Here is a 20,236-nt window from a genome sequence, read left to right as displayed (position 1 = left end):
TCATTCTGTGTACTTAATAGTTTGTTTATCCTAAAACATCTTGGAAAAACTGTGCTTTTTTATTTATTTAGCATTTATTAGGATTTTTTGGATATTTTACTATTTTGCTAATGAAGAATGAACATTGGAGGGTTAATAAAATCTTTACAATAAACATTTGTGTGTTATTACACATTTGAGGAAAAACAAACTATTAACTAACAATTGCAATGAAAAAGCAAGTTTAAAATTCATGTATATATTGCATTGCTGCAAGTATGTCATACACCCAGCAAGTTTCTTTATGTGGATCATAATTCAAAAACAAACAACAAATGAACAAATAAACAAACAAACAAACAAACAAACTGAAAACAATCTTATCAAAGGGTCATTTAAGCAGTGCTTAATAATCTTAAAATTTAGGTATAAGTCGTCTAACCAATTTTCTCGCATTGACACTAGGCAGAAACTATTATTTTTCTTTACAGCATTGGCAATCATGTTAGCAATTGTAAAATGCCAACGTGACTATATAATGGCAGATAACAACTAAATAACACAAAACAAATTTTAAAACACTATAAGCAATACATTGCATCTTATAGGATATAATAAGCTATCCACTTGTTATCAATATAAGTACCACAAAAACAAATAATTGTATATTATGCATTGACTTGAATGAAGTGTGATTATATTATTTAAAGTCACAAACTTTTTTAAATAAAATAGAAGAGATGTTAATATGTTCCTAAATTAAAGGGAAACTAAGGTCAAAAATTTTTTTTTCATAAAAACGTTTATTATACTGTTTAAAAAAGATACCTTAAATTTTTTTTCAAAAAAAATGTATTTTTATGAGGATTTTAGTGTAAAAAGGTTATTATTTACATCTCCGTTAGAGTACATAAAAAACTCTACGATGGAGAGCAATGACGTATGATCCGCGAGTGAGTAAGTGAAACCATACCATAAGGTTCGCCTGATTTGATGTATGAAGACATAAAAGATGAATTTTACTTCTTAACTATAATTGTACATTTTGTCTTTACTACTCTTTTGAATTTGAATTTGAATTGAACGTGATGGCCTCGCGGATAAATTTAGCTATTCTCGATCACAACTGTAACGTAGACAGAAAGCAGGCTGTTATTACTAAGGAGAGAAGTGGTTGCGGCGCTTTGGGCGAGAAGAGATGGCGATATTTATCAAGTAAATTCAAAGGAGTGGATTGCGAAGCCAGTCATGGAAGCAAAATCTCATGATTTTATTGAAAAGTTGCTTATGGAGGTAGTGCAACGAAAACTAGATGGCCAAAACATCTACAAGAAAGTAGAAAATATGGAAGGCAGATTTGACACTCCAAGGAATATTGCGTATACAGATCGTCCAGAAAAATTGAGTATACTTGAAAAAAATAAAAAAGTAAAACGATTTTCTAAGTAGATTTGATTTGTTTGTTATACACTTTTTTTTATAAGAACAAGGAAATTTGGCTTGTATATTTTCTGTATATTTTCCATCTTTTTCTGGGAAACTTTCACGAATTTTTTTCACAACGCATGCCGGTATAACAACTCCACATCCTTTTCCCAGTGTTTCATAGTAATGCACCCAAGCTGTATATTGTCTGTATGCTGAAAGCGTAGTTGTCTAAAAAGAATATAATATGTTTTGTTGTTGTGGAACCTAGGCCTTACAAAATGTTGTATATATATTTTTAAATATTCTTTGACTCACATTCAGTAAACGAACTTTTATGTAGATAAAGAACGCATTTTTTTTTCGCATATGAAGTAATATTTTATATTTGTTTTGAAAGGTAGAATAATAAGCTTACTTGTTTTGAAAAGATTTTATATCCTTGAAATTATTTTGATATCTGCGATGTCTAATGCTTGCTGTCTCTAATACGGTGCGATTTAAACAAAGAATATTAAAATCTTTATGCAAGGTAATACATGTATTCTCTTCCAGCTTTTCTCCCAGTAAAGTTGTAAACTCCAAACAACACTTGCATTCTTCAACAGTCATTAACTCGTGTATATCACATTTTTTACACTTACACCAATGTAAGTTTTCTAACCTGCTTGAGTCTAAATCCTCATCTTCGTCGTCGTCTGAAATATCATTCGCAGTTTTTGATGAACAAATGTTTTTCAACTGACTTTCAGTATATTCAGGTTCGTTATCATAACACCCTTTGCAAATACTTGTATCTGTTTCAGAACTATATACTTCGCTATGTTCACTAGCACAACTACTTTCTTCGCTGCTATCCATGTCTAAGTGATTTTGAGTCTCGCGGCTCATACGTCATAATTCTGTATGGTTCACGAGGAACCGTGAATGGAGTACACGGTTAATTTCAGAAAACCTTAGAACTTTAATGGGCTAAAACAGCCTAAATAATGAAAATTAAGAGTTAATTTTTTTTCAATGGTTTATTTAGATGTTATACAACGTTCTTAATTTTTTTTTAACAACATTTTTTTTTGACCTTAGTTTCCCTTTAATAAAAAAAATCAAGGAAAATGTGGCTTACAGTTCCACAATCATTTTTTATTGTTTGCCTCTAGTAAAAAGACTATTAAAGACATCAATATTGGTAATGTGGACTGACTTATTCTTGAGACAAAAAAACAGTTTGTTTATTGAAAGAGGGTCTGTTAATTTTTTAAATTTTTTTAGAGAAAACAAGGACTTAAATTGATTTAAAATAATCTACGTCAACAAAAACACTGTGCAACAAAAAACATTACTATTTCAAATTGAGTAATATGGCTACAATATCTCCAAATCAACATGTCTTACTTCAGGTGAATGTTTTTTTAAATTTCGTTCTATTCGATCAACTTGAGAGCCAAGAACATCAATAATTTGCTCCCCATGTTCTAACATAAACTGTTCAACATGTTCTGGTGTATTAATTTTTCTCATTTCTTGTAACACAACATCCATGTCTAAGCGATTTAAATGGACACGAGTAAGTTCTCTCCCATCAAAATTGACTTCAGCTTTAAATCGTACTGTATCTGCCCCCATGTCTGTTGCTTTTACATCATGAAGAGATCGAATCATAATGTCATTTTCCAAAACATTAATGATTTGCCTCAATCGATCAGGATGAATTGATCGTCCTACTAACGAGTCAGCATTTCTTTGTATTAAGAACACTGCAACAATTCCTAAAAGAGCTCCTATCGAAATAGATCCTACAGCATCAAAAATTGCATTTCCAGTATAATTTGTCAATCCGATTGAAGTTGCGGCAATAATAATTCCAATCAGTGCAGCACTATCTTCTAATAACACTGCTACTGCATTAGGGTCACGTCCTCTTGTAACATACTCACTAAGGGAAACTCCACTTTCATTAGCACTTTTAATAACTTGTTTCAATGCTAGTCCCATGGTCAAGCTTTCAACTGCAAAAGAGATACCTAATACACCATAAGCAGTGTATAATGATTCCAAGTTTGTTGGTGTAAAAAGTTCAGATATACCATGGTACACAGAAAATCCACATCCCAGAAAAAATATTCCACAACCACTAATAAGGGAGTAGATATATCGAGACTTGGACCAACCATAAGGATGGTCTGGAGATGGTTTCTTAATCGATTGCCAAATGCCAACACCTAGCAACATTTGATTTGCCGCATCAGCCAATGAATGAATTGCTTCTGACAGCATTGATGCTGAGCCAGTGTAAAAATATGCACCAAATTTAATAAACGTAACAGTCAAGTTTGAAGCAATAGCATAAAGTACAACTTTAGCAGATCCTTTAACCATTAGCTCTCGTTGCGCGCGAGAACCAAAAAGTTTATTTTCCTCTTCTTTTTTTGTTTGATCCTTAACAGTCTTTTTTAGATGTCCAATTAAGGAACTTAAACCTTTTCTATACCTTTCACCAGCCTCCAATGCTTCTCTTCTTCGTCCGCATTCTCTCCGTAAAGCTTCCATACTACCCCATCTTTCCAGGGCTCTTTTCTCGACATCTAGTTTCAAATAACAATAATCTGGGGGTTCATTACTGTCATTGTAAGCAGTACGAACAAACGTTTTTCTCATTCCTTCTAAATCCTCAGGAGTTAACAAGTAGTCGCTTAAAGCTCGTGAAGCTGATATAAAAGTGTTTTTTGTATACACAACGTTGTAATCTATGGTGCTTGCAGCAGGTCGATAATAAAATGGCTGCTCTGATGGTGAATCAAAGACAACATCTTTAATAAAAGATTGGTCAGCAACAGCTACATTCATTTTATTTATGTTCTTATCATTATGAGCATTTTTATATGTACTTGAAATATTAGGTCCTTTGTCAGTTGTATTATACTTAATACAAGTACAGTGAAATGATCTATGCTTTGAATTCAAAACATTGCATGAACCCAATACTTCACTCCCTTTTTTTAATTGAACGAGATACACAGACAGCTTCGAAGCATTCTTCATGACTATAATAATTTAGGATCTAAAAATAAAATCATTAACTAATTATTATGTTTAAACAAAGAAACAAAGTTTAAAGACTCAAGAAGGTTTTTGTGAATCAATGGCACATTTAAAGATTATTTTACTATCAAGATACTTTAAGGAAAAAATCTTTTTTTTAAAAAACAAAAATTTTCATCATCCACCTTAAATTACATTCCCGTCAAATGTAATATATTTTCTTATCCAGCAAATTAAATTCTGCCATTCTGCAAACTGCCACCCAAAAAAATAAGCAAAAAAAAAAATTCTTATTTTTGGTAGATTTAGAGAAAGCTTTTGATAGTTACACATACAGTTATTTATAGACAATGAAGTATTTCCAGCTTTAATGATGTACAACAGTGGCTCATTAGAGATAGCTGAGAAGTTCTGTTATTTATGTGATGTGTTGGGTAGTGAAGGGGATGTTGGAAGAATTGTTACTTACAGGATAGGGTCTGGTTGAAAAAAGTTCAGAGAGTTACTTCCAGCAGAGTCTTGTTAATTAAGGTGTAAGGTAGGTTGTATAAGGCTTGTGCAAGAAGTTTTATGTTGTACAGTAGTAAGACATGGGCAGTAAAGCATGAATATCATGACTGATTAGAAAGGAATTATATGAGAACGATTAGGTGGATGTGTAACCAGTCTAAGAAACAGAAAAAGTTCAGATGAGCTAAGAAGCTGGCTAGGTATCAGTAGCATTAAAGATGTTAAAGGAAGATAGAGTTAGTTGAGACACTTTGAAAGAATGAAAGAGAATAATTGGGTGAGAAAATGCAGAGGCTTGATAGTTCCTGGACTTGGTAGGAGGCAATAAGGACAAACTTGGTGCAGAGGAATTTGACACAGTCTAGATCAGATTGGAAGAGGGTTATTAATATACACTTTCCAGCCTATGCTAGCATGGAAAACAAACATTAAGCGAAGAATGATGATGATGACAGTTAATCCACTGCCGTGATAAGATGTCTGTAAATCCATCTAGCAACTGCAGCACAGTAAGCTTCAGCATATGCACAACTTACATTGCTAAAAGATAAATGGATCAGCAAAACTTATTGTTCAAATAACAATAACCTGCTTGAGACAATGTTGAGAATACTTTTAGTATGGAGTCTTTAGAATTCATAAACAACAGCAATTAAAAATATGAAAATAAAATTTACTGTACCATAGAGTAATCAAATAAGGTTATTTTTCTTAAATAAAAACATAATATATACATCCTTTTATTACATACATTGCTTTGGAACAATCTATATTTGTATAACTGTAACTTGAATAAGTAATCATGACGGCAACCCAAAAAGACACACATGAGAAATTCTCCAAACAAACATTTTTTGTTATAGTTCCGTAGCTCATTTGAAAACTATTGGAACACAGGGATATAAGGGTTAAAATCTTTTGCTGATATAAGCAAAACTCAACAAAATTCATGTTTGATGTCATTGTATTGTATAGATCTTGCAACACTGATCGAGAAAATATGGGTTATGTGCTTTTGACAAACGGTTATAATATACATTCTGCAACTGATTTGAGGGAACCAGGTTTGAGTAACTTACCCAATTTAGTCCCGAGTTGTCCCTAATTTATCCAAGCAGGAAAAGAATTATTGACGTCACTACCCTCTCTGATAAGTACTGGCCTCAATTTATAAATGCATTGGCAATGCTTTATAAATTTAAATTTAGGCTATTGACATTAAATTCATGTTATTGAGTTCCAGATGTTTAATTTGTCGATAAACATTTGAGACATAGCTAGCTAACTTTTTCGGCGACATCAAAAGCAGTTTTCTGGTTCGGTAGAGCGTGGACCCTCCTAAATTGGGTCTGCATAGCATTAAATACTCTAGGACTCTCTATCTAAGACATGGCCACTCCTTAAAATAATGGAGAGGGTATATGCCTTGATATTTGTGAGGCTAGTCATGCAAAATATGCATATCTTCCTCTATCTTCTAAGAAAAGAAAGCTTTGCTTTTAGTTTGTTAACCGTTTGGCGCTTCTCTCGGTCCGGCTGTTGTAGTGTGGTGTAAACAACACACAAAATAATTTATCTTATTTGCCTCCAAATTCCAGCAAGCGAGACAAAAACATAAATAAATCGAGCGAGAGGAGGAAGAACAGGACACAGGAGTGAAGTACAGCTGGAGCATCTAAATCTACCGTTTTACTAGCTACCTATAGATAGCTAGCAAAACAAAGTTTCTTGAACCTCTTTTATATGAGACAATCTATACACCTCTATCCCTGCGTAGTCTATTTCATCTATTGATTTTGCGTTGTGTTGTGTTGAATGAGAGAACCATCCAATTTACTAGATGAACACCAACCATAGTGTTAAATCAGTTGTTTTGGGTGCTTTGTTTTTGTAATAAGATAAAGTCAACTAAAGTCAATACACCTTTACGATAATTCGGGAAAACTAACACTCCATCGCAGCTTATTTTGCGATTGGAGGAGGTAAACATCACACTTTTATAAGAGTTTATTAAGGAGAAAATACGTTTTTTCGTGAGAACTTTTCTTGTCGCGTTTTGTTTTTAATGAAAAGTACACATAAGTTGTATCTTTTTATTATTAACGTTTCCTGAAAATTTAAAAGAAATTGATTGGACGGAAGTTAAAAAACTGGAGAAAACACGCTTTCGCCTCTAACAAACTCTCATAAAAACACAATTTTACCTCCTTTTTTCCGATATTGTAAAACGATGGAAAGCCGTAGGAACGCATGCACAATTGAATTATCGTAAAGGTGTATTAGGCTGTCATCAAAAATATGTTTTGTTCGCGTCCCTAGGCTGACTCCCTTTTGGTAATAAAAACCCGAGCCTGTAAGTCGAAAAAAAACCGGGAAAAAATTTCGCGAGATATTTTCAAAACTATTTTTTTTTTCGCCAGAACTAATGTAGCTATGCAAAATTGACAAAAACTCGCAAAAATTAATTTTAGTAAGAATTAATTCCTTTAGGGCACTGACAGTGTACAGGGCAGCGAAAAATTATCTACAAACGATGTCGAGTGGAGCTATACTGTCTTGGCCCTGGGAACGAATTTGCTTGCTCCGATCTGAAAATCCCGGGAAAAAATACACCCAACCGGGGTCCGGGTCATCAGGATGCGAACACAACATATTTTTGATGGTGGCCTTAAAGAGAATGCTGGATATTCATATTCCCACACAATAGAATATATAAAACTTGTTTTCAGTTTCTGAAGTACCGATCAACCACTGTACAAATAGGTAAAGAAAAATTAATTTCAATTGTCAGAAACAACTTTATTAGCTAAGGACTGTGGTGTGCAATTGGTGTTGAGCTCAAGGATGGTTTTCAATGTTTTCGAAATTTCTCACTACCTAATATTTTTTTAGCTGATAACATGGCCAAATTAGGATAATACTTATTAAATTATTTGCCATAGGTATTTTAAGAAAGCATCTTCTATTTAGCAGGCTAGCATCATCAGGCTTCTCATTTTGTAAATATGTGCTTACGTGATCAATCACGTCCACCAGTTGACAATGTTACTTGATTGCGTAGCGTATCTAATTTGCTCCAGGTATGTGATTTTCAAAATGCCTATTTATTTGTTTAGGAGCGCACGTGCAAAGGATGTTACACGTGCGATACGGGTTGGTTTCAAGGTTAATCTTTGTTGCGCATTAATTTTGTGGTAGAAAAGTGTGGGACGTTTGAATCGCGACTCTCTCAATCTTAACTTCCTTTTCTACTTGTCTGAAATAGTATGCATAACTATACTGTCATTTTCATAAATTTATTTATTATTTTTCAGGTCATCCAGTTCAGCTACATTTTACCAAAACGTATACAAAAATTTGTCAAATGAAGAAATTATCTACAATTAAATCCATGATAAAATGTCTGTTCCACCTGTAAGTGCAGTTGTGCAGACTTGCTTCATCTGTGATCCTTCAGCGTTCATCTCCACATTAGTTAAGAACCGCATGATTGGATTTTTTGTGTAAAACCTGGTTACCAACAAAGAAGGGGCCAGGTAAAAGAGATTTATGTCTACTTAGTTCTTTTAACTAAGTCAGGAGTCGGTAAGTTAGCCAGAATGGCCAGGTTGGCTATGAATAGGCTTGCTCGTGGATTAAAAGGACCAGGACTATTCAATAAATTCTGAGATCTAAAAGTTTTGTCAGACAAAAGTTTCAAACGAGCTATGGACATGTACCTTAGCAGATTAGGAGAGGAGATTTTAGCCATAGACAGAAAATTAAAATTTCAAATTTGACGAGAGATGAGCGTCAGGCCTTGTATACTTTAAGAGATGATACTTTGATAGTAATCAAGAGGGCTGACAAAGGCTCAGCAGTCGTAGTGTGGGACAGGTCAGACTACCTTCGGAAAGCTGACAGTCAACTAGATGATAAGAAGGTGTACAAAGAAGTGCAAGGAGATGTAGTCATTCCTCTTGTAAATATTATCAAGTTGCATCTCAGTAAAGTTAAATTAAGAGGTGAGCAACAAAACGATGTTAGCAACAAAACGATGAAATACTTTTTTGTTGAAAATCCGAGAGTAGGAAGGTTTTATTTGTTACCTAAAGTTCATAAGCGCCTGCAAAATGTTCCAGGCCGACCTGTTATCTCTAACTGTGGCTACTTTACAGAAAACATTTCATTTGTAGATTATTATCTACAACCTATTGCAAAACAGGTGTTGTGTTTTACTCTGCATGGTCGATGTTGTAGGACTTTACCCTAATATTCCTCATCAGGATGACGTAGGGCGTTAGATGTTAGGGAGGATAAGAGCGTCTCAGACACACTAAAGGATCTGGTGGAGTGTGTTCTCTAGAATTTTTAAGGCAGCTTCAAGGAACAGCAATTGGGACAAAAATGGCCCCTTTATATGCCAATATTTTTATGGCTGATTTGTTTGATGGAGATAAATTGATGATATTTTTATGTTGTGGCAGCATGGAGAGGAAAAATTGATTAAGTTTCTTGAACTTTGAAACAGTTGCCATTCCACCATTAAGTTTTTTTTCATTTTCTAGAGGTAGTGTTAATTTTTTAGATGTAAAAGTTATTTGCAAAGACAACCATCTTATTACCAACCTTTATGTAGAACCTACTGATACTTATCAGTATCTACAGGTTTCATCTTGTCACGTTCCTCATTCCATCAGAGGTATAGCATATAGTCAAGCACTTAGGCTTAATAGGATTTGTTCAGAGGCAGAATTTTTCGATAAGAGGTGCAATGAGCTAGAATCATGGTTGCAGGATAGAGGTCACAGTAGTAAGATGGTTTAAAACTAGGAATGATGATAATAATTTCACCTTTAATATTACTTATCACCCAGCATTTATGAATATTAGGGGAATGTTATCTAAAATCCACTTGCTTTTGACACCAAATGAAGAACATTGCAAAGTCTTTCCTAATGTACCTATTGTGGGGTTTAAATAGGAGAAAAGGTTTAAAAAAACCTTTGTAAATATGTATATACTTTGACAGATTTTAATCAAATTGTAATTATATATGCACTACGCATCAGTACTATTTTAATTTCTTCATAACTATTTTAGTTACATCAATAGTCTTTTGAAACCTTTACTAACTCGTATCAAGGTACTGTCTCAAAATGTTCGTACGTAGTTCGTATAATTCGCATAAAAAACTTTGTATCGATTTATAAAATTTTTCGTATCATTTTATTTTTAATACGAACTTTTTCGTATCATCAAAATTACAAGTTCGCATAAAGTTCGTGTCATTTAAAATAAAGTTTGTATGTAGTTCGTATCATTTTAAAAGAAGTTCGTATAAAAATTTGCTTATACGAGGTTCGTTTATTATAATTGGACTATTATCTATAGTTTTATATTGAAATTTTTTCAACAATTATAAAGTTCGTTTCGTTATTTGAACTTCGTTTATTTTAATTGGATTTATTATCTAAGGTCTTTAGGGATCGTCTCCACGGCATCGTAGAAAGCAAAAACATCTCCATAGATCGTTTAAAAATCATGAAAACGTGATCGTAGAAAGCGAAAAGATCGCTGTGGAACGTTTAAAATTCATGAAAACAGGATCGTAGAAAACAAAAAGATCGCTGTAGATCGTTTAAAAATCCTGAACACGGGATCGTAGAAAACGAAAAGATCGCCGTAGATCGTTTAAAAATCATGAAAACGGGATTGTAGATAAACGAAAAGATCGCCGTAGATCGTTTAAAAATCATGAAAACAGGATCGTAGAAAACGGAAAGATCATCATAGATCGTTTAAAAATCATGAAAACAGGATCGTAGAAAACAAAAAGATCGCCATAGATCGTTTAAAAATCATGAAAACGGGATCGTATAAAACGAAAAGATCGCCTTGGATTGAACCTATAAATATGCAATTTTACTAGTCTTTTCAAAGAAGTCAACCTCTTTTATTTCGGGTTTCGTTTAAAGATTATATCATTTCTTTTCGTCTTTTAAAAAAAATTGTTTAATTCTTTTGTTTCTGGTTTTGTATTGAAATAATTATGCGCAATTACGCCATATAGCAATTTACTTTGTTCAAAGTTCGTATCATTTCATTTTATACGATAAAAAAACTTCGTTTGAGTTTGTATCATATATTAAAAAAGTTTGTATAAACTTCGTTTACATTTTTTATTTTAAACGAAGCACTTTGTATGACATTCGTTTCACGAAACGAAGTACTTCGTAGCGTTCGTACAATTATACGAAAAAAACATACAAACATTTTGAGATGATCCCTAAAGAAATTACTTTCACACTTTAATTAAAGAATCTCTATTTTGCCTTTGTAGATTTAGAGAAAGCTTTTGACAGAGTGCCACGTAAAGTTATTTGGTGGGCTATGAGAAAATTAGGTGTGGATGAGTGGCTAGTTATGATGGTACAGTCTATGTACAGCAATGCTAGAAGTTGTGTCAGGATTAACGATTCACTTAGTGATGAATTTAGTGTAAATGTTGGTGTACATCAGGGTTCTGTACTTAGTCCTTTGTTGTTTGTTGTAGTTTTAGAAGCGCTGTCGATGGAGTTCAGAACAGGTTGTCCATGGGAGTTATTGTATGCAGATGATTTGGTTCTCATGGCAGAGTCGATGGAAGAATTAGTTGAAAAGTTTGAGAAGTGGAAGGACTAGAAGAGAAAGGGCTAAAGGTAAACACAGCAAAGTCTAAAGTCATGATTAGTAGCATTGCAGCCAAGTGTGACCTTGTAGTTGGAAAGTGGCCTTGTGGAGTTTGCAGGAAAGGGGTTGGTAGTAACTCAATTTTTTGTCAGACTTGCAAGCATTGGGTACATAAGAAGTGCAGTAGTATTAGTGGAAGGTTAAGAGCTGACATTCAGTTTGTATGCAAGCGTTGCAAAGGTGAGATTATAGAAAATGAAGTATTTTCAGCTTTAATGATGTACAACAGTGGCTCGTTAGAGATAGTTGAGAACTTCCGTTACTTATGTGATATGTTGGGCAGTGAAGGGGGTGTTGAAAGAAGTGTTACTTGCAGGATAGGTTCTGCTTGGAAAAAGTTCAGAGAGTTACTTCCTTTGTTGACTAGCAGAGTCCTGTCAATTGAGGTAAAAGGTAGGTTGTATGAGGCCTGTGTAAGAAGTGTTATGTTGTACGGTAGTGAGACATGGGCAGTGAAGCAGGAAGATCTTGACCGTTTAGAAAGGAATGATATGAGAATGGTTAGGTGGATGTGTAACGCCAGTCTGAGAGTCAGAAAGAGTTCAGATGAGCTAAGAAGCAGGCTAAGTCTCCGTAGAATTGAAGATGTTATCCAGATAAGAAGATTAAATTGGCTGGGGCACTTGGAAAGAATGGAGGAGGATAATTGGGTAAGAAAGTGTAGAGACTTGATAGTTCCAGGGGCAAAGCCTAGAGGCAGACCTAGAAAGACTTGGCAGGAGGTTATAAGGACAGACTTGATACAGAGGAAGTTGAGTTTAGATCTAACACAGTCTAGATCAGATTGGAAGAGGGTCATTAATATACCCCGTCCAACCCATGCTAGCATGGAAAACGGACGTTAAGCTGAGAATGATGATGATGATGATGACTTTAGTTTGAATATACCCTTGTGTAATTAATTTGAATTGTATTTTCCGTAACCTATGTAAATGTGAACTTAAATTTATGTAAAAAAATACAATGTAATAAACAAACTGATAATTGCACTGATGTAATATTGTTTTTCAGCTATGGACTATTTTGTAGTATGAATAAACTCTCCCTTATTTTAAGAGAGAAACAATTACTTCCAGCAGTGTGATCATCAAATGATGTAGATATGTGGCATTGTCATGCACAATGCACTTAAGTTGTATACGACACCAAATAAAAGTTCCCCTAAGTATTGATTGATGTGACCCTGTAGTTTGTGACCAGCATTTTTGTTTGTATTCATTAGGATTTCTCAGGATGTACAAGTTTTTTCTAATTTTTATTTAAATTGAAAAGCAACTGATCTGTCATCTTTTTGCCATGCTTTTTGTGCCTAATGCTTTGATTTCATGTTGAGAACAATGGACATGCAAACACATTCCTGTAGGTAGAAAATGTAAACAACAGACAACAGAAGTCAAATAAACCCATTTAAATGGGTTTATTTGACTTTTTTTTTCAAGATATAGCGAATATGGTTAAAAAAATAATTTTGATGCCTTTTGGAATTTGTGCTTCCAAATAATCACAGTAAATTTTAATAAGCCACTTTATCCCATTCTGTCCTTCTTTTTACCTACAAGAATGTGTGCACTGAAAAATGATGCGAAGTTCTGTGAGCTTTTGTAAACATATCACGTAAACATATTTACTGTGTATCTGATACTAATGGTAAATTCACACTGAAAAAATGATTAGTGTCGTGGCACATTTTGACTTTATATGGCAACCTTATAATGGTGTATATGTGCATGGCACTCCAACCTAACACCAAAAATAAAAATAAATAATTTTAAAATGTGAACAAATCTAGCTTTATGTAGGTAGCCTGGCTTGCCTGTTTCTGTAGAATAGTTTCAGTTTACCTATTTGTGTGATTTTAGATAAAAAAAATGGTATTGAATGATTTAAAAAACACAAGCACATCTTCTATTTTACCATTGAAGTTGCAAGAATACTTATGGCAACAAACAAGGTTAGAGAATATACTTTTGGAATCATTGATACAAATATAACATGTTTTTGTTACAGGAGTGTCTTCCTGAGTATTGTCACTAGAGTAAAGTTTGTTTTGTTGATAATATCATATTTATTAAAAATGCATGACAATGCAGTTTTTAGTGCTGTTGTGGTTAAATTTTGTGGGTAAGCTTGTATAAGCCCTATATGTTTACTCACCAAATTTGATTGCAAACCAACATGCACATCCCAAGTTATGAGGTCGTCAGCAAAAAAATTAAGAGGCCTGGGACGAGCAAACAAGTGTCATTTTGGCAGATCAATTTTATGGTAATTATATCACTTTTTTAATATTTATGCATTAATAATGTTTAGATAGTTTTGAAACCAGGAAAATATTTTTTAAGGATCACATGACTGCTTTTGGTAGCGAAACTTATAAAATCTGAAGATAAACTTTCATATTCATTTATTTTAAGACTATGTGAGGGTGTTAGCTAGAAATTTGCAATTGTGTCTGTTTGAACCCAAATTGAGAAATTTATGTGAGAGTTTCCATGAGAATGGCCTATGATATTTTCTAGAAAATATAAATTTCAAATTTCTACGGTCTCAGATGCTTGAAAACAGCCCTTCCGATGTTAATTCTTCAAAACATTGATCATATATTTCACGTCATGTTGTGTTTTTTAACTCGCCTGCTGCCATCTTTGTGTAAACAGACACTAGTTTGTCTAAAATGTGGTGTAGTTAGTGATATTCCTGTTTATATAAATTCATACAGTGTTTTTGAAAGTTGTACATTTCGAAAAAAGTGCATTTATACAAGAGGAATGGGAATTTCACTGTGATCCTAAAACAGTTCCTATGTATGCATGATCAAGTGGTATCTGATGATGTGATAGAAACTTTGTAGTATACAATTATGTTATACCACTCAGTATCTCCATACTAGAATCCCTATTAAAGAAGAACAAGTTGATGTCCTATAAAAATAGTATATTCTACATTTATTTCACATTAATGAATCAACCGTTTGCACATCTAACAATAGAGGAATGTAATCGAGTACAACATCTATTTACTGTCATAAGTCGCTTATACAATAAGTACAAACCAAATAAGAAAAAAAGCTTTATAAACTATTACTTTACACTAAAAAAGATATTCCAAGCATTAGGTATGAATAATTATGCAAAAATAATTCCACAATTAAAAACACAATCTAGGCAAAAGGAAATAGAAAGAAAATGGGCTGAAGCTCTTCAAAAACAAAGGATCTCTTAGGACCACCATCCAAATAATATAACGTTGGTTGATTACGTTTAATGTATCTATCTTTTATTTTATATACATCCATCGACCATATTGGGTCAGTAAATCGTTTTCATTTTTCACCTTTATAAATTTGTCCTTCCAATTCACCAGGCTCATAGCAATGTGTTATTATCACTTTTGATGGGCTGTAAAAATTCTTGTTTCACTAGGGTATGTTTTATCGAATCTACAGGTTCATATCAATTAGTCTGTTTTTTTCGTTATTCAAAGCACTAACTACAGTTTGCAATCTACCAATCCATTCTCTGTTACTTTTTGATGGATCTACAAACTCCCTATGGTATTGATAACTAAATAGTCCATCTGCTAATGTTCTACTAAATCGTTCAACAATACCTTGACTTCTATGTTGGCTGGGATCACCACATTGTATTATTACATTATGCTTGTTCATAAGTTTGGTAACATCACCATAAAACTCAATAATCAATAAGCATCACAAATCAATGTTTTGGGGAACTTTAGTTCCGTATTAACATTATCCAATCAAAGGCTTCAGCAGTTTCTTTTGAGTTTTTACTAGTTAGTTCTTTTGTACTTATCATACAAGACATCTACCTGGTGAATATCATTAGAATATGAGGAATTGGGTCTCGGAACATACTTTGGTGCTGGTAGATATATTTGATACAGTGGTTGTTTCAGTAGCCATTTTTCTGCTTCTTCATTAGTTGTACCGGCTTTTTTAGCCAACTTACTTATTGCACTTGTACCTCTCCAGTAGCCGGAATCAGAGTAGTAAATCTGATTGAATTTATCATTCATTCTTATAATATAAGCAGTTAAAAAACAGTAGTTATAGTCAAAATTACAGCTATTTTCTCCTCCTCCTTAGTTATTTTACCTGTCGGTACTTCTGATTTTGTATTATCAGTAGTCTTCTTCTTTGGAATTGTAGAATCTGTCTTCTTTGGTGGTATGAGATCTGGTTTCTTTCTCTTTGGTGTAGTTGGATCTGGTTTCTTTTCTTTTGGTATAGGTTTTGGATCCGGTTTCTTTTCGGTATTAACTTATTATTATAGTTATTCACTTTCCCAATTCTAAGGTTCATTATACTTGGTAATATATACACATTCTCACCAACAACATACTCAACTTTACTTCTAGCATTTGTAGTGTATCCTGGAATCTTTTAATGTCCTCTGCTATATCCACATGTCTATTAATTATGTTTTCAAAGTTATTCAGAAACACTTGTTGACAATCCAATGCTGGACCTGAATTACCCAGAATACTGGATCTTGTTGAAGTTTGGGATGTTAGTAGTATGTATAAATAGGCTCTAATGGATTCACTAAGCTTTTGTACACAAATTGTTTTTAAACCCCTTGAATGTTCTATAATACACCTAGCAAAACTGTTGGGATCATAATATGAATCACCAGGTGTGTTGTTATATTCTGGTCCCTTACTTTACTATGAACTCATATAGTTTTCATTTCTCCATGTATTATAATTGCTGTCAACACCATATTCTCTACATCATTGCAGATATTTATCCCTAGTGAATGTATTATTACTAGCAGAAAATCCTTGTTAATATGGTAGATAGGCTTCCAGTATTTTAAATATACGTCAAATGTGATAATAAACATGGAATCTGTATATGCTTTTAGCAAAAGGATGATCTGAGTTTAGATGCTCGCGTGATATTCCACATACGCTTGTTGATAGAAATAATGCAGAATTTAATTGTGTCTGCCATAGTCTGAATGAGTTGGTTTTCCAAATAGTTAAATGTTGGATCTCCTGCCCTAACTGCTCCTACCTCATAGTTGGTAAATATGTTTGGAAACTTACTCTTGAAACTCTCAATGTCACCTACATTCTCCGAAAACTATATTTTGTATGTATAGGTCCTTGCTTTGATTTGTTGTAAGTATTTTCCACCGTTTGGTTCATAAACCCGGATATTTTAGGATCGTATTTATAAATTCTATTCATTATATTATATAACTCAGAAAATGTATATTGTAATAGATGACATTTCAAAAGGTATAGATTTGCAAAAACCTATAAACTCAAATTTTTTCTAATTCCCATTTTTGCTGATTTTTCTGTTCATAGTCTGCTATTTGATTCTTATTTTCTTTTATTTCTTTTTTTCTAACATTCTCATAATTTTATATATATTATTTAAAAACAAAAAACAATTTTTGGCTCTTTGTTTACTTTGTTTATTTTTGTTTTAACAGGTCACTCGTTGATAACAGTGCAGATATATTATATCATACTGAAGATGTAAACCTGTATAAATATGATTAATAATAATAATCAGCAGTAGAATAAATTATAGTACATTAACTAGAAAATCTATAATTGCGGGTGGAATAAAAAAGTTTGATTACTATCTTCACAACATATTAGGAGTAAATACTGACAATTACGTTGATCTTCTGCTATCTAAAAATTCATTTACTTTCTCCACTGATGCTCTCTCTACAACAGATAACCTCCATAATGGAAATCCATCCAATACCCTTCATACTGGATACACATCGAAAGATGTTTCATTTGGTGATACAATAATATTCGAGCCAACTAATATTTTATACAAAACTATGAGAAATGGTATAATAGATTATATTATATTTAACTTTTCCTATTGTATAAATATATAATGACAACCACAGGAGAAAAACTAAACCTAATAGATCACGTAGAAATGCTTTTGAAATTAAAGAGGAAACAAAAAATTGTTGTAACTAATAATCCAACTACTATTGGAATAAATGAGATGTTAAATGTACGGTTTCCAAATTTGACGGATACTGATGTCATAGTCCCAGGAACAACCAGATTAACATTTGATATTACTTTTAATTCAACCGATGATTTGAACAGAACATTGGTTTAAAATGTTGGAAGGGTCATTATTAAGAAAAAAGTTATAAGGGGGAAATGGCATATTCTGAAATACGAAAGGCTATATTTTAAGGTATTGTTATTAAAGGAAATGGAAAAACTGAAAATTCTATTAAATATCGAATTGGTTCAGGAGACAAAGTGGCCAATACTGGAGATGAAGCAATATCTACAGCATTTGGTAATAAGTTTTGTATTCCACTAAATTTTGAAATGCTGTAAAGTTCTATCTCCTTCTATCAGTCTGGACTAGCGGGTATGCTTTCATACGAACTAATGTTAAATGAATACAATAAAGTGATTAAGAGTGATAAGACGGACGCTACATACATAATTAGCAACATCTCATTGGAGTTTGATGTAATTTCTAATTCAAGATTGGCATCTGAAATCAAACCTTAATATATGAAGACAAGTATTTTGTATACCGAATTTTAAGACACAGACATGTTGATCTAAAAGATGGTGATACGGTATGGAATATGAATTTCAACTTGCCAGCTAAGAGTCTAAAAGGTATTCTAATGCTGTTTACAAGAGACTGATTGGGCAAGAGACACTGAAGAATTCTACAACCCTTAAATTACCAACGTTGAGTTATCTGTTGAAGGAAAATCTAATCAATTATATGCACAGGGGATGAAAAGCTATCACCAATGGGATGAAATAAAGAAACACTTTAATGCTGGTAGATTAAAACAACATGGCTCAGCACAACATGAGTTAAATGCATTTGATATGAGAATGGTAGATTATTACACAAAACAATTTGGATTGTGGTTGGATTTCAGATCATCCAATGATAACACACTACATGGAACAGGTAGATGTATTGAGAATGCTTCAGAAGGTGTTATTCTTGCTTTTACAAAGACAGCTGGAGCTGGTGGTTATCTGCAGTGTTATATCTATCTATTCATGGATTCCTAAATTAACATTTTAAATGGTGCATTTGTTGATATTATGTACTAAATATATATTTAGACTTTCCAAAATTTCCTCATAGTGCAATGTTTGTTGGTGCAACCGCATGTGGTAAAACCGAATACTTATTAAAACTACTTGAAACTAAATATAAATATCATTTTGAATAATTGTTATTCTATGTCCAACAATTTTTCATAAGACATACCTTTCAATAAAGTGGTTACTCGATGATAAAAACGTACTTTATTGTTTCTAATGTATAATGTAAATTAAATGAATGGATTAAACAATGACTTTAAAGTCAATTGACAAGACTCTGCTAGTCAACAAAGGAAGTAACTCTCTGAACTTTTTCCAAGCAGAACCTATCCTGCAAGTAACACTTCTTCCAACACCCCCTTCACTGCCCAACATATCACCTAAGTAACAGAAGTTCTCAACTATCTCTAACGAGCCACTGTTGTACATCATTGAAGCTGGAAATACTTCATTCTATACCATAATACCATAAACATACACTTGCAGACCCTCCCAAACAACAAAAAATAGCACTTTACACGTAAATGGCCATATGTGTTTTGTAATATCTCCAAAACACCATATGAGGGTACGAGCACAGTTTTACATGTGATGTCATAGAGCGAAGCTGAAGGGTGTACAAGTAGTCATAGACATGGGGGTGTGAGCAAAGTTATAGTTAACTAAAACTGTGGTCGTACTCCCATGTCTATAACTACTTAGCTAACACCCTGTATATATCCATATATTTCTTAGTATGACACATTTGTCAAGATTTACTATCACTATTATTAAGAATCGTGAAGTTGTAAAAAGCTAGTTTCTTTTTGGTTTATTACACATTTTTTATATTGCCATTAGAAGGAAATTAACCACTCTTTAGGGAGAAACACTTGTTTTTTATATCTTTGCCTTCTTAATTTTGTTTCTCTTACGTGCTCTTATTATTTTTTCTTTTTAATATCTGTTTAAAAATTTAAGTGTATTTGATCTATATTATCTGTCATTCTAGTTTTACTCAAAAATATTTTGTTTTAGAGGTGCATTGAAGTCAAAGCTTCATTCTGGCCACTCAGGTTATGAGGCAACATGCGTAGTAAGTTTGGCTCTCAATTTATGCATTCCTATAATTTTTATGTCAAAATTTAATTTATTATTAACTTGTTATTTTACTTGCAGATGTTAACATTTTAAAATAACGAAAATATAATCAATAATTATTGTATGCACAGCTTTTTTTGAAAAAAAGGTGTAGTATCATTTGACAGAAATTATGCTAAAAAGTCAAATACATTGGTTATAAATATTTTACACATCTTTAAGGACTAAGGAAGAAGAAAAGTATAATATTGTAAAGTTATTGTAAAGACATTGTATAATACTGTAAAGAGTACAATATTGACAAAAACAAAGCATTGTTAAATAAATCAATTTTTGATTAAAAACTAAAAGTGCATGACATCTCCAACTAGATGGATATTTCATTATG

General features: G+C 32.9%; 3 protein-coding genes across 6 annotated transcripts in view; 1 reads left to right on the top strand and 2 right to left on the bottom strand.

Annotated features, from left to right (window-relative positions):
- Nucleotides 1-1,717: 1,717 nt before the first annotated feature.
- On the bottom strand, nt 1,718-2,295 carry LOC130622883 (uncharacterized). Its single transcript, XM_057438339.1, has 2 exons — nt 1,911-2,295; nt 1,718-1,845 (listed from the first exon to the last, which is right to left on the bottom strand). Coding segments are annotated over exons 1-2 (387 nt in total). The 3' UTR covers nt 1,718-1,843.
- Nucleotides 1,823-4,478, bottom strand: LOC130622878 (proton-coupled zinc antiporter SLC30A9, mitochondrial-like). Its single transcript, XM_057438331.1, has one exon. It carries the CDS (start codon nt 4,441-4,443, stop codon nt 2,767-2,769), a length of 1,677 nt encoding a protein of 558 aa, XP_057294314.1. The 5' UTR covers nt 4,444-4,478; the 3' UTR covers nt 1,823-2,766.
- A 2,108-nt stretch (nt 4,479-6,586) lies between these two features.
- Nucleotides 6,587-20,236, top strand: part of LOC130622873 (protein unc-80 homolog) — a 44,305-nt gene continuing 30,655 nt past the window's right edge. For 2 of the 4 annotated variants that reach the window (XM_057438326.1, XM_057438323.1), the window contains exons 1-4: nt 6,588-8,033; nt 8,268-8,367; nt 13,524-13,615; nt 19,786-19,843. In XM_057438326.1, the coding sequence (XP_057294309.1) occupies nt 8,353-8,367; nt 13,524-13,615; nt 19,786-19,843 (165 nt within the window). In that variant the 5' untranslated portion in view covers nt 6,588-8,033; nt 8,268-8,352. Of the gene's footprint in view, nt 8,034-8,267; nt 8,490-13,523; nt 13,616-19,785; nt 19,844-20,236 lie in introns of all 4 variants that reach the window. The other 2 variants (XM_057438324.1, XM_057438325.1) reach the window with 2 other exon arrangements.

Source organism: Hydractinia symbiolongicarpus, chromosome 13 (assembly GCF_029227915.1).
Source record: "Hydractinia symbiolongicarpus strain clone_291-10 chromosome 13, HSymV2.1, whole genome shotgun sequence".
Lineage (NCBI taxonomy): Eukaryota > Metazoa > Cnidaria > Hydrozoa > Anthoathecata > Hydractiniidae > Hydractinia > Hydractinia symbiolongicarpus.
The sequence above is the reverse complement of the archived record's forward strand: the minus strand, read 5'-3'. Positions and strand labels throughout refer to the sequence as shown.